The sequence below is a fragment of the Chelon labrosus genome (genome assembly GCF_963514085.1).
Source record: "Chelon labrosus genome assembly, chromosome: 9".
NCBI classification, from domain to species: Eukaryota; Metazoa; Chordata; class Actinopteri; order Mugiliformes; family Mugilidae; genus Chelon; species Chelon labrosus.
In genome coordinates, this window is record NC_140359.1 from 30,097,976 (window position 1) to 30,113,694 (window position 15,719).

Here is a 15,719-nt window from a genome sequence, read left to right on the forward strand (position 1 = left end):
GATGAACAGTTTACTTCCTGTTTCTGTTTGAGTCTAAGAATAGCAGCGTCTGGCAGACACAGACAGACGCTAATGGAGGGTTAGACGCTGCTGTAATAACACGTCTGGAGTCACTCTGAGTCTTTGAGCAGTGTTTACAGACATGAACATGAAAATAAAAACTACTCAGAAACAACAAAAAGAAAAAGAACTTTAATCAGAGCCACAGGTTCAGACCTCACATCAACACCTGGTCTCACCTGGTCTCACCTGTCCATCTACCTGGTCTCACCTGTCCATCTACCTGGTCTCACCTGGTCTCACCTGTCCATCTACCTGGTCTCACCTGGTCTCACCTGTCCATCTATCTGGTCTCATCTGGTCTCACCTGTCCATCCACCTGGTCTTAATCTAAATGTGTCTCCACATGCGTCCCCAGCCAGCACTTGAGATCTGATCTCAGTTTGTGTGTCTGTAAATCAGCAGCGCCATCATGTGGTCAGTAGAATATTGTAGCAGCTGCTGTCTCTAATGGATCTCTACCTACCGCTGGATCAGAACCATCAACAGCTGCTGGTTGACTTGGAGACATGATCCAGATGTTGGGACAAGATGGAAAGACTCTCACATGTTAAGATCTGATTTATCTCCTGAGTTGATTCTAGTTCAGATTAGTTTCTAGTTTAGTTTGGTTCTCAGCTCCAAGACCAGAATCTTTTAAAAGGCTCTCATTACTAATGAACAGACATCACTGATTCATGTGATCATTTCTACTAGTGGTTGAATGAAGGAGTTAAACTCCTCTTCCTCAGATCAGCCCTGTTGAGTAGACTTACTTAGACTTAGATAAACTTTATTCATCCACAAGGGAAATTGCTTGGTCAAATTAAATTTCAAGGATAAGTTAGAAAAAAAAAAAGATCGAAGGAACACACAAGAACAGCTTAAAAAGTAAGAATCCCAGAGCTACTGGTGACCTGCTGCCACTCTCTCAGGCGCCCAGTCAGTAGTGAGAGGTGGTCTTTAATGTGACCCAGGACTCATTGTGTGTTCACACTACCAAAGGAAGGAGGTCACATGTGTCCCAGACCACCTCCACATGTGGACTGACACCAGATCAGTGTTCACACCTGGACCTGTTTAACCTGGACTCTAGAGACCAGATCAGGATGTTAAACCAGGTCTGAACGGGGTCGGGGCCTTAGTTCAGCCTTCAGATCGGAGGGGGGGTCCATGGGGTCACGACCCCGTCTTCCCCGTCCCTCCCCCCATCTCCAGGTCGTCCTCTGCTGTGGAGCAGATGTGGGAGATGAACAGACAGTGGTAGTTCCACAGCAGAATCAGAACCATCAGCAGCAGAACGCAGAGCAGCAGGACGACCAGCAGGGGGAGCCGGCGAGACGCTGAGGGAGATGGGGGGACACCACAGCTGACAGGGAGAGGAAGAGGAGGAGGAGGAGGAGGAGAGGAAGAGGAGCAGCGATGGAGCCACAAACAGAAGCGCTTGAGTCCAGATGTGCTGTGAGATGAAGACATGGTCCAGGAGGTTCTGGAGGTTCTGGAGGTTCCAGGCGTTGCTGATGATGAAAAACAAAAACATAATTAAAGCTTAAAGCTCCAACGAGACGATGAAAGAGAATGAAATAAGTTCTGACCGCTACTGAGCATGTGCAGAGGAAACAGGAAACGTTTTAGCTCATGAGAGCCTTCCAGTGTCGGGGTTACAGAGGCCAACCAGCAGGGGCACCCAGCAGGGCCTCAGGGGCCCGATATAGACTCAGTAACTGTTCAGAAACAAATGTCTGCTCAACCTAGAGAGGAAGAGGAGGGTGAACCTTCCTCCTCCTCCTCAACGTCTCCGTTATCAGCTCTAAAAATAACATGGGGTTACCGTGGCAACCAACTAAGGGGCTTCAGGTTACTGTGACGACCACCGAGCAGAGGAACTGTATCTGTTTACATGTTTCTGACGCTGGCTTTAAAGATGGCCGACATGGTGAAGATGTTAGCATGCTAGTGCTAGCGTTTAGCTTTAGTTCAGTTCAGACAAACTGCCTCACCTCTCTGCTCTTCTTTGTTGGTGTCCTTTCCTTCTCCTCTTCTTCTGTGGTGGGGATGAATTTCTGACACCTGTGGCCTTTTCTTCTTTGTGCTTGGCTCCGCCCACAGCCGCCTCAACCAATGAGGTTGCAGTGAAGGTGGAGGCCCGTCTTCTGTCAGTGACCTTCAGACTGAGAGTCAACAACACGGCGGCAAGTACTGAAAACATCGTCCCTGGTTCAATAAAACTAAAAACTAGATTCCAAGAAAAATCCCTGGAGGACAGCGTTACCCATGATGCCGAGTGGCGGCAGATCTCTGATGCTGTAACTGGAGTTTGAGTTGAGGTGAAGCCAGGAGCTGCAGAGGTTCATGATGATGAAACATCTGATAACAAAGACAAACTGAGACTGAACCGGTCTGAACCGGTTTTTACCATCAGCAGCGACCAGGTCAACGCACCTGAACGCAGCACGGAGCCAGAACACAGGCTGAGCGTTCTTGGTTCTAATCAAACGATTCACGTTTCTAACTGAATTTAATCAAAACGATGAAACTAAAAGGAGAACAAACAGAACGAGTCTTCGATCTCGTTTTATTATTTACTTATTTAATTATTATATTTTTTTATCTTTCAAATCTTCAAATATATCCACAACGACACGATCTAGAATCATTTAAGACTAGCTCCTTCTAGCTTCCCAGCTAACAGTAGCTCCTCCTAGCATCCTAGCCTCCCAGCTAACAGTAGCTCCTCCTAGCATCCTAGCCTCTTAGCTAACAGTACCACCTCCTAGCATCCTAGCCTCTCAGCTAACAGTACCGCCTCCTAGCATCCTAGCCTCCCAGCTAACAGTACCACCTCCTAGCATCCTAGCCTCCCAGCTAACAGTACCACCTCCTAGCATCCTAGCCTTCCAGCTAACAGCACCTCCTCCAGACATCCCAGCTAACAGTAGTTCTTTCTAGCATCCTAGCCTCTTAGCTAACAGTACCGCCTCCTAGCATCCTAGCCTCCCAGCTAGTAGTACCACCTCCTAGCATCCTAGCCTCCCAGCTAACAGTAGCTCCTCCTAGCATCCTAGCCTTCCAGCTAACAGCACCTCCTCCAGACATCCCAGCTAACAGCAGCTCCTCCTAGCATCCTAGCCTCTTAGCTAACAGTACCGCCTCCTAGCATCCTAGCCTCTCAGCTAACAGCACCACCTCCTAGCATCCTAGCCTCCCAATTAACAGCACCTCATCCAGACATCCCAGCTAACAGCAGCTCCTCCTAGCATCCTAGCCTCTTAGCTAACAGTACCGCCTCCTAGCATCCTAGCCTCTCAGCTAACAGCACCACCTCCTAGCATCCTAGCCTCCCAATTAACAGCACCTCATCCAGACATCCCAGCTAACAGTAGCTCCTCCTAGCATCCTAGCCTCTTAGCTAACAGTACCGCCTCCTAGCATCCTAGCCTCCCAGCTAGCAGTACCACCTCCTAGCATCCTAGCCTCCCAGCTAACAGTACCACCTCCTAGCATCCTAGCCTTCCAGCTAACAGCACCTCCTCCAGACATCCCAGCTAACAGTAGTTCTTTCTAGCATCCTAGCCTCTTAGCTAACAGTACCGCCTCCTAGCATCCTAGCCTCCCAGCTAGTAGTACCACCTCCTAGCATCCTAGCCTCCCAGCTAACAGTAGCTCCTCCTAGCATCCTAGCCTTCCAGCTAACAGCACCTCCTCCAGACATCCCAGCTAACAGTAGTTCTTTCTAGCCTGCCAGCTAATAGCAGGTGTTTTGAACGATGAATCCAGACTACTGCCACCTGCTGGTATGTAGAGGTATTTCCTCTGGCTGTCGTGTCTGTGGTGTGTTCAGGTTTCTGGTGTACAGGTCTTGGAGATGTTGCTGAAGTTCAGTCTCTGTGTTCAGCTTCGTTCTTTTGATGAATCAGTTTATTTTATAAACTCTTGGAGGTCTGTGGATGAACAACGAACTGAAAGACGTTTAAAGTCAAATAAATCTCCATTTATTATTTCCAGGTTTGACAGTTGAAGCTCAGATACAGGAAACAAGGCGTTCATGTTGAGTGACAGGGAGGGGGCGGGGCTAAACTTCTTCTTCTACAGTTCAGTGTGACAAGAAGTGACATCTAAACACAAAAATAAAACTTCTTCTACACAAACTGACCTCAGACCATCATCATCACCTTCATCATCATCATCATCATCAGACTGAGCTCCAACAATAATCAATATGATCAATGATTAACTACAAACATCATGATCACAGTTTAATTAAAAGAAGTTCAAATAAAAATGTAACATCTTTTAAAGTTCATTTAAATGTCAGAATAAAAACATTAAGAAATAAATGATCACAGTTGATTAATCCGTTCACATGGTTCCTGTCCTGAAGGGTGACTGGACGTTTCCAGGGGGTGTGTAGGGACTGATTCATGTGTTCATAGACGTCCCGACTGGTGCAGCTCAGCTCAGGATGAACGTGTGAATGTGAGCGTGACTGAGAACGAGGAGCAGATTAAACCAGAGGTGTTTGAACTCTGATCGACTGCAGACCTTCACCTGATCAAACCTCCGGTCAGTCTCCTGAGGACACCCCCGCCTGCACAGACTGTCACAATAAAACCAAACTAACCTTTCAACAAAATAAAAGCCCCAGGAGATCTGCATCAACTGATTCTATTCACTGGATTTATTCTTCTTTCTATTCAGATCATCTCAGTGACGTTTGAAGTTCACGTGATGTTAAACCTTTAATATGATGAACAGGATTAAATGTGATAAATCACAGATTAAATGAACAAACGTAAACATCAAACATTCATCTCTGAACCTTGTCTAGATGACGTTCATCAGGTTTAACGCTATAGAAGCTCTGATGTCTGATTTCTCTGTCAGTACTTGAACACATCCAGCACATATAGAAATGAGGATTGTGTTAATAATTATTATATTAAAAATAATAAAATAAGTTAAATCATCGAAAAAACTTCAGTCATGCAGTACTACACTACCCATGATCCTCAGCGGTTTAACCACAGTCAGTTTGTTCCCGTTCATGTGAGATCATGACTCATTAAAGGAGCGTGTGGAGGTTCAGAGCCATCTAGTGGTCAGACTGAGGACTGCAGCTTGATCTACACGGAAACATTCGTCTCAGTGACGCTCCCAACTCACACGTGATTTTCATCACATGTTGAGTTACCGTGGAAACGTCCTGACTCCAGGGGGCAGCGTGGAGTCAGGACGTTTCCACGGGACGTCTACGATGATTGGCAGGTGTGGAGGTAGACAGAGATTGACATCATCAGGCAGGGACACAGTGGAGGCGGGGGCAGTGGAGGCGGGGGCAGTGACTGCGTTTCCCAGCATGCCCTGGGAGAGTGTCTGGGGAGAGGTGGGCGGAGCCTCTGGGTTCAGGAAGCAACAGGTTATGTTGCTCCGATAAAAAAAAGTCGTTCATGAATTTGAGAGGTTTTGTTTCCATGGAAACAAACATCACAATGGATTGATGAAGTGGGAGGGGTTTAATTGACTTCCTGGTAAAACGTTCCTTAAATATTCGTATTCTGAATAAATGTGAAATAAGACGTGTCTAAATATTTGATTAACTGTATTCTCAAAATAACAAAATACTACTTCCTGTTCCTGTCACAATAAAAGTCTCATATAACAAATTAAATAAAAATAAAATTATCCACAATAAAAATGTTAAAATAATAACAGCATCTGTTTTTATAAATTAAGTTTAATCATGTGATTAAATAACTGAATAAATAAAAAACATCTCTGATGATTAGTTTGTGTTTGAACTGATTTAAAGAGAAAAGTAAAACCTGTTCTGTGTTTACGGTGACGTTCTACATCGAGACTTAAATCACCTCAACACCACAACGAATCTGAATCTGAATAAGAGGAAGAATGTAGACGATAAATAACGACAAAATAAAAACAGTAAAATAAGTGAAGTTAAATCCTCGTCATTAAAACTGTAGTCATGTGATACTACACTACCCATGATCCTCAGCGGTTTAACCACAGTCAGGTTCAGTGTTAAACAACGACTTCCTGTCCCAGATGCTCCGCCCACCTACCACACTCTGATCAGGAGATCATCGGGAACTAGACAACCGGAACCAGATGGACAGGGGGTTCCCCATCAATGGGTTCTTGGTTGTCAGGTTCCTGATCAGTAGGTTCCTGGTCATTAGATTTGTTCACATGTGGACTCTGTGTCGGACTCGTTGAGCTCCGGCTCTAAAACCGATCAGTGACGAACAGGAAACAGAACTAACTGTACAACATCACAGACATCTACCAAAATAAAATCAGTCCTTTCAAAATAAAAGACCAAGTCTGGTTGGAGGACGCTGACGGCTACAAGCAGAGCGTGTGTGTGTGTGTGTGTGTGTGTGTGTGTGTGTGTGTACTGCTACCTTTATGAGGACCGGCGTTTTAAACCATCAGTCAGATGTGTGTGTGTTTGTTGTTGTGTATTTTTGTGTGATGTGTGTGTGGCTCAGCAGCAGTGAAGCTCTCTCTCTCTCTCTCTCTCTCTCTCTCAGACGACGGTGCTGACGGAGGGATCTGATAGGTTGAGCTGTCCAGTGATGTCAGTCGGGTACGGCTACAAAACAGAAGAGAAGAAGAGAAACAGGAAGTAGATAATAGTTAACGGAACACAAAGCGTCTTCATCTGGATTAGCTCGGCCCTAAATGAGTCTCATTAGCAGTGGTGGAGCGAGTCTCTGAAAACGCCTCTGATCAGACTTTTATTTTCTCGTGTGTCTGACAGGAAGTGATTGAATCTGATTCTTTTAAATGTAGAAACTGATTAAAAGACATTAACCAGTAAAATGATTCACTGCTGGAATAAAAACTAATAACAAGTACAGTATTAATATGAACTGATGAGATTTATGGTATAAAGTTATAAAAACAATCAGATTCTGAAGGGACCTCTGAACTGTCTGACTGTGGCGCCCCCCGGTGGAGGGCTTCACTTCACATGTACCTCTACAGCTGACCTGTCAATCATGGTTATGATCACGTGACTGTGTTTTCTTCTTCTCTTCTTCTAATGTTGTTGCTTCCTCCTCAATCCCCCCCCCCCCCCCCCCCCCCCCCCCTTCCCCTTCTCTCACCTCCTCCCCTCCCGTCTTCTCTCTTGGCTGGGTTAGCCTTTAGATCTGTTAGCTTGTTAGCGTGTTAGCCTATTGGCCTGTTAGCCTGTTAGGTGGTTAGCCTGTTCATCTGTTAGCTTGTTGATCAGTTAGTGCATTAGCCTTATTTATCTGATAGCTTGTTAGCCAGTTAGCTTGATATTCTCTTGGTCTGTTAGCTGGTTAGCCTGTTAGCCTGTTAATTAATGATACGTCTAACATTCACCTGTGTTCATGGTTCTGAAACAGCAGCTCACAGATGTCCCATGTTGCTTTATCTTAGCAACCTCGTTAGCATTAGCGCAACATTGAGGCATGGTGACGGTCAACGTTATGAGACATTTAGCATCTAGAGCATAACAAACTTGTTAGCTATGTTGATAGAGTTAGACTTACTGCTATATGCTAGCATATATCATTGTTTGTTCTGTTAAATGTCAACGTCATTTTTAACGCTAACATTAATTTTATGCTAGCATTCATCTTTGAATACTAACAGCTAATGAAGCTAATGATTTATTGAACTTGTTTCATGCTAGCTAAAGCACTTATGCTCTCATTAGGATTTTATGTTAGCTTTATAGTTGATGCTAACGTGCTAACAGGTGGTGTAACCTTCTGTTCATTTATCTACAGTAAACAAACATTTGACCTTGAACCTCGTTGCTTTATGTTCAGAGCAGATTATACAGCGTTTAATAATTCATTCATTTATTATCGATGGACCTGCTCGTTTGCTTTTTATCCAGATACTCTCCTCCACTGTTAATGTGACTGAGGCTGACTGAGTCTGATGCGTTTGGGTCCTGCGGTCAAACAGCGTAAATGTGGGCGCTGTGCAGCCTACAGTCGGTCATGCTTGCAGAGGAGGACAGAGGCAGTGTGTGTGTAGGACAGCATGTAGTCTGGACACCATTCAAATCCACCCAGAGAGAAACATTCATATAGAAAATAAAGAGATGATCACAAAGAGCAATGAGTCAGTAAATCAATCATCTGATCAGGTTGACGTTTTAATCCCGCAGCCGACGCTCCGTCCTCCAAACCCTGAGAAGAGACGCTGGCGCCATTTTGCACTCCCTTCATGTCCAATAACACAGGAAACCAGAGAGGAGGAGGAGGAGGAAGAGGAGGAGGAGGAGGAAGAGGAGGGATGCAAAAATGGCCGGCAGATTGGAAAGACACAGGAACCCCCCCCCCCCCCCCCCCGCTGTCATATCGCCCCCGCCCCACCCTCCGTCCTTCTTCCTGCAGAGTTTGACTCAGAAAACTGGAAAAGAGACAGTGAAGCACTGATGGGGGAGGGAGGGGGGGAGGGGACGGGGGACAGGGACGGGGACGGGGGCTGTGGGAAAGAGATTATTAGCTGATAAATGAGACGAGTCTCTGCCGCCAACCTGAGAGGACAAGAAGGGGACGTTAGGACAAGACAAAAACCGTCTGAGGTCTGTGGACATGTTGAGATGAAGGGACAGAGAGGAGACAAGAGAGGACAAAAACCAACTGAACGAACAAGACAGGACAGGACAGGACAGGACAAAGGACAAAGACAGGAGAAAAGAGACCACACAGTCTGACCCTCTTCACTTCTCCTTTGCAAGAGGACGACATGAACGGTGTAAAACCTGACCTGACTTTTCTGTCTGTCCTCAATCTGTCTCTTGTCGTCTGTTTGTCTGCGGTGGGACAGGTGAGCTGATGGAGACGGGAAGACAAGATGGCTGACTGACAGACAGGTGGAGATGGAGAGTCTGCAAGGAGGACGATGGAGCTGGAGATGAGAGGGACAAATGAAAAGACTGATGGTGATGGAGGAAACCAAACGTGATGAGAGAGAGACAGAGAGGGGGAGGGAGGAGAGGGGGAGGAGAGAGGAGAGACGAGGAGGGAGAAGAGGGAGGAGAGAGAGGAGAGATGAGAGAGAGGAGGGAGGAGGAGGGAGGAGAGAGAGGAGAGAGGAGAGAGGAGGAGGGAGGAGGAGGGAGGAGAGAGAGGAGAGAGGAGAGAGGAGGAGGGAGGAGGAGGGAGGAGAGAGAGGAGAGAGGAGAGAGGAGGAGGGAGGAGAGAGGAGGAGGGAGGAGAGAGGAGGAGGGAGGAGAGAGGAGAGAGGAGAGGAGAGAGAAGAGGGAGGAGAGAGAGGAGAGATGAGAGAGAGGAGGGAGGAGGAGGGAGAGAGAGAGGAGAGAGGAGAGAGGAGGAGGGAGGAGAGAGGAGGAGGGAGGAGAGAGGAGAGAGAGGAGGAGGAGGAGGAGTGATGACAGGAGAGAAACAGATAAAAGATGTCGATTCAAAATATGAAGCAAATAAAGAGGTGTAGGAGAGTGGAGGAGGTGTAGGAGATGGAGGTGGTGGAGCAGGAGGTGAGGACAGAGGAGGACAGGAGGGGAGGTGGTCTTCATCTCCTTACCGTGGCGTCCCCGGAGCCCCTACGGCGTTTGAGGTCGGAGGTCGTAGTGATGGACCTAAAAGAGGTTTTGGGGCTCGGGCTCTGCTCTACCACTTTTCCTATCCTAAAATAAATGATACGATAGGTGCACACACACATTAACACGTCAGCAGTAACACCTGACTGTGGGAGGGGCTACACCTGCACTCAGGTACAAGTACCTGACAAGGTAGTACAACAGGTTACTGATAACAACAATATATACTCACATAGTCAGAACATACTTTAATATTACACAGGATATATTATAGTCATGTCACATAACACAGTACCCAGTAGTAACAGTATAGTACAGTGTCGTATAGTATAGTATAGTATAGTATAGTATAGTACAGTGTCGTATAGTATAGTATAGTATAGTATAGTATAGAGTCATTAAGTATAATATAGTGTCATAAAGTATAGTATAGTATAGTATAATACAGTATAGTATAGTATAGAATAGTATAGTATAGTATAGCATAGTATAGAGTCATTAAGTATAGTGTCATAAAGTATAGTATAGTATAGTATAGTATAGTATAGTATAGTGTCATATAGTATAGTATAGTGTCATAAAGTATAGTATAGTATAGTATAGCATAGTATAGTGTCATATAGTATAGTATAGTGTCATAAAGTATAGTATAGTATAGTATAGTATAGTATAGAGTCATTAAGTATAATATAGTGTCATAAAGTATAGTATAGTATAGTATAGTATAGTATAGTGTCATATAGTATAGTATAGTATAGTATAGTATAGTATAGAGTCATTAAGTATAATATAGTGTCATAAAGTATAGTATAGTATAGTATAGTATAGTGTCATATAGTATAGTATAGTATAGTATAGCATAGTATAGTGTCATATAGTATAGTATAGTGTCATATAGTATAGTATAGTGTCATATAGTATAGTATAGTATAGTATAGCATAGTATAGAGTCATTAAGTATAATATAGTGTCATAAAGTATAGTATAGTATAGTATAGTGTCATATAGTATAGTATAGTATAGTATAGTATAGTATAGTATAGTGTCATAAAGTATAGTATAGTATAGTATAGTATAGTGTCATAGAGTATAGTATAGTATAGAGTCATTAAGTATAATATAGTGTCATAAAGTATAGTATAGTATAGTGTCATAAAGTATAGTATAGTATAGTATAGCATAGTATAGAGTCATTAAGTATAATATAGTGTCATAAAGTATAGTATAGTATAGTATAGTATAGTGTCATATAGTATAGTATAGTATAGTATAGTATAGTGTCATACAGTATAGTATAGTATAGAGTCATTAAGTATAATATAGTGTCATAAAGTATAGTATAGTATAGTGTCATAAAGTATAGTATAGTATAGTATAGCATAGTATAGAGTCATTAAGTATAATATAGTGTCATAAAGTATAGTATAGTATAGTATAGTGTCATATAGTATAGTATAGTATAGTATAGTATAGTATAGTATAGTATAGTATAGTGTCATAGAGTATAGTATAGTATAGAGTCATTAAGTATAATATAGTGTCATAAAGTATAGTATAGTATAGTATAGCATAGTATAGTGTCATATAGTATAGTATAGTGTCATATAGTATAGTATAGTGTCATATAGTATAGTATAGCATAGTATAGAGTCATTAAGTAAAATATAGTGTCATAAAGTATAGTATAGTATAGTATAGTATAGTGTCATATAGTATAGTATAGTATAGTATAGTATAGTATAGTGTCATAAAGTATAGTATAGTATAGTATAGTATAGTGTCATAGAGTATAGTATAGTATAGTATAGTATAGAGTCATTAAGTATAATATAGTGTCATAAAGTATAGTATAGTATAGTGTCATAAAGTATAGTATAGTATAGTATAGTATAGTGTCATAGAGTATAGTATAGTATAGAGTCATTAAGTATAATATAGTGTCATAAAGTATAGTATAGTATAGTATAGTATAGTAAAGTATAGTATAGCATAGTGTCAAAGTATATTATATTATATTATATTATATTATATTATATTATATTATATTAAGTGTAGTGGAGTATAGTATAGTATAGTGTAGTGTAGTGTGGTATAGTTTCATAAAGTATAGTATAGTATTGTATTATGTCACAGGGTCTGGTATTACAAAGTATAATACAGTATAATGTGTGTTTAATATGTAGTAAATGAAGTAGTGAACATAGAGTACATCAGTGTTCTATTAAATAAATGTCAGCTGGTTGTTGACTGTGAACCATCTGTTATACCAGCAGGTTATAAAACAATCTAGTGAACACAGTCTGATCCTGTCTCTACTTATATATGTAGGATATATGTTGTATTTATACATATGTGTAGGATATATGTTGTATATATATATATATATAAGTGCAGGGTATATGTTGTATTTATACATAAGTGTAGGGTATATGTTGTATCTATATATAAGTGCAGGGTATATGTTGTATTTATACATAAGTGCAGGGTATATGTTGTATTTATACATAAGTGCAGGGTATATGTTGTATTTATACATAAGTGCAGGGTATATGTTGTATTTATACATAAGTGCAGGGTATATGTTGTATTTATACATAAGTGCAGGGTATATGTTGTATTTATACATAAGTGCAGGGTATATGTTGTATTTATACATAAGTGCAGGGTATATGTTGTATTTATACATAAGTGCAGGGTATATGTTGTATTTATACATAAGTGCAGGGTATATGTTGTATTTATACATAAGTGCAGGGTATATGTTGTATTTATACATAAGTGCAGGGTATATGTTGTATTTATACATAAGTGCAGGGTATATGTTGTATCGTTCCTGTTTCAGATGAGGTGATGTTTCAGTAAAACAGGATCTATGGTCTGTTTTACCGCCCACAGCCACAAACACAACGCAGCAGGTCACCAACAACAACAACAACAAACACGGGAACACAACAGGAAGTCAGTCAGATTAAGCCAAGGAGACGCCCTGTGGGGGAGGGGAGGGGGAGGAACAAAGATGGCTGTGTGAACAGGGATGAGGCCTGAATGAAGCAGTGAAGATGTTTGCTGTGAACACATCAGATCATTATAACACTCTGCTGCTATAATGCCTTAACGCCTAGGGAGGGGTGGGGGGGCAGAAAACAGAGGGGGAGGGGCAGCAGCACATGGCTGATGGTCACATGGAGTCTGACCGCTAACATCATACCAACACATCATCAGTTTGACCTTTGACCCTCAGTTCAGAGCTTTGCATCTGTGTTTTCTTACTGTCAACAAACAACAGGAGACACTTCCTGTCTTCCTGTCAGCCATCTTGTTTGAATAACCTTTATTGAACTGTCAGTGGACAGAGTGACTGACTGCAGCGTGTCTGCAGGGCAGGCTAACCCTGCTAGCATGCTGTAGCTTAGAGAGATCAACCAGAACTCAATGTTAACTCGACTTCACGCGGCAAGAGATGGTAAAAAATGAGGCTGCCGTTTATGTCGGGACATCGTGAAGTGTCCACTATGATCTGTGACATCGACAAACAGCTGATGAACAGAGAATTAAAACATAATGTCCAGAGGCAAAAGTAATAAATACTTCAAAAACATTTGATTTTGTTACTCTCCATCTGGAGAAGCTAAAGTAAGCTAAGCTAATAGCTTAAGAAGAGCTGAGAGGGACTAAGTGCTGCTAAAGCCATAAAAAGTAGTGAAACATGAGGCGTAGACATTAATGAACTAGTAACTAGTCTGGTTCTGTGAGTTCTGGTTTCATCTCTGTGTGATTATCAGTCGAGAGAGAAACTATTTCCACATTGGGGATTGTTGACAACAAGAAATACACAGACGTTCACCATTTTAAATCACTAACAATACTCAGTGCTAGTTAATAGCTGTCAACACAAACACAGTCAGTAACAAACGTTGGTCGTGAACAGAGAGTTTAGCTGCTCAGGAAACAAACACATGAGATATTTCTGGTCCAACACTGACGTCCATCGTTAGTGAAAGATCAGTGGAAGACAACATGGAAATAAAAATAACACCAGTGACCTGCACTCACTCTCTGAAGGTAGCCTCTAACAGCATCCGCCGTCTGCTAGCTGGTAGCTTCACTTAGTGTACTTTTACTGCACTCGTTTCATTTTACTCTACTGGGCTGAAGGCTAATGTAGCATGCTAGCAGGCCCCACAGCAGTGTTAACAACAAGAGAGATGAGATAAATTGACTGTTAGCTGTCAGGCTAACAGATTTTAGCTCAATGGTCACGTTCATAACATTTTCCGTCGGTTAAAAAGTTCTTGTCATTGACGACGGTTCGTTTCTATGCAGACGACACTCACCTGTACCTGTACGTACCAAAATGTTCTGAGTATTGACATAACTCAAGCCCTGACGCTAACAGCGGGGTGTTAGCGTCAGGGCTTAACATTTTAAAACTATTATCATAATCTGCTCCTATCTGTGGACTTCATAGCACGTCTGGACTCATCAGAGTCGTCTCCTCTGCTCTGTTAGCTCCTCGCCTTCAGACTCAGCTGTGTGAAGTGTTAATCATCCTCTCTGAGGCGTTAGCCTGCAGCGGCTGCTGTTTGAAGTGCTAATCCAGGCAGAGAAGAGCTGGTTACTAATGTGCTTCTGAGTCCAGCTGCTGACAAGATGGGAAACATCTGGAACTAAGCCTGGGGGCGGGGGGGGGGGTTATAGTCTGACTACAGAGTCAACAGCACCCCCATAAAATGATTAATAATGTTCTTGTTTTGTTCTTATGTCAGTTTTATTGATGGTAGTTTTGCTGGTCCGCCATGTTTGTTTCCACCAGTAGAGTTCTTGTTTCCTTGTTTAGTTCCTTTAGTTAAAGACATGATGATATGATGTAAATATTCAATAAGGTATTTCAACATGGTGGAACCAGAAGCAGCTCACATCATACTCTCATTCTGGATCTGATTTATTTTAGAGACAAAGCTCAGATTAGAACTGACCCTGGAAGCTTTAATCCTCAGAGGAACATCTCTGATAATGAAGGAAATAAAGAACTGATCAACATGAGCACATGTAGATGTCACGTCTTGTTTTCTCTGCTTGTCTTTGGTTCATATAATCGTCAGCTGAATGTGTTGAGAGAGTTTTTAATGGAGTGGATTATAGTTAAAGAGGCGCTGCTGAGCATGTAGACATGAATCAGCTGATTCTTAGAAAGACAAACTCAATGCAGACTGATGGGTGTGTGGATATAAAAGGTCTCCTTCAATAAAGAACTCTTTCTCTCTTTGACTGAGATTCATTTAAACAACACAAACATTATTTAACATCAGCCTCAGTCCTTTACCTTCAGCCCAGCGGTGAACACAGCAGCAAACCCTCAACACAACACAACCTCTACACAACACGTCACACGTTCCCTCAAACTCAGACAGAATCACAGCAGCACAAAGAAAAGACGAGCAGTGACAGTCAGGTCGGACTAAAAAGTAAAGTAAAGTACCTGCAGGTTCTTCCTCCACACGTTCACGGCGGCGAAGGCGAGCTGCATCTGTTTCCTGCGAGCGTCTTTGTGCCGTTTGTAGGCGATCTCGATGAAGATGAGGAAGATCCCAGCAACGATGCCGCCGGCGACCAGCATGAACACACCTGAGGAGGACAGGTGAGCAGAGGACGTTACCGTCTGACAGCAGCTCTTCTTGATAAAACACATCCAGGTGTTTGACTGATGAACCGCCTGTTCCCTACCTGCCATGTTCTCAAAGGTGAGGGTTGCGGGAGCGTTGCTCCTGGAGTCACACTCCTGGTATCGAACCCACGTCTTGTCCAGATCCTCCATGAAGCCGTTCTCATGAGAACTGTGGAGAGCGATGATGTTAAACAGGTATGAGCACTGATGCCAAGTAAAGAGAGGACAGCGGCGTTAGACAGGTATGACCACCAGGTGTTCTCAGAGCCCCTGTTACCTGAGAATGGCCAGAGACACGTTCTGTTTCCACGGACTGTCCTTCCTCATCCCGATGCCGAAGCCCGAGCGGAAGAACAGCTCTCCTGTCGTCACCAGATCACACTTCTGCGAGGCCTCAAACTCCAACACAGCGCTGTCCCAGATAAAGGCGTGGAGCTTACTGCC

At 42.8% G+C, this 15,719-nt stretch overlaps 1 protein-coding gene across 1 annotated transcript in view; it reads right to left on the reverse strand.

Annotated features, from left to right (window-relative positions):
• Nucleotides 1–6,586: 6,586 nt before the first annotated feature.
• The window catches only part of grin1b (glutamate receptor, ionotropic, N-methyl D-aspartate 1b), a gene marked incomplete at both ends in the record, with an annotated part of 43,665 nt that continues 34,532 nt past the window's right edge, over nucleotides 6,587–15,719 (reverse strand). The window contains 6 exon segments of the mRNA XM_084552357.1: nucleotides 6,587–6,652; nucleotides 9,595–9,664; nucleotides 9,666–9,697; nucleotides 15,090–15,235; nucleotides 15,335–15,444; nucleotides 15,553–15,714. Of these exon segments, the coding sequence (XP_084408483.1) occupies nucleotides 6,587–6,652; nucleotides 9,595–9,664; nucleotides 9,666–9,697; nucleotides 15,090–15,235; nucleotides 15,335–15,444; nucleotides 15,553–15,714 (586 nt within the window).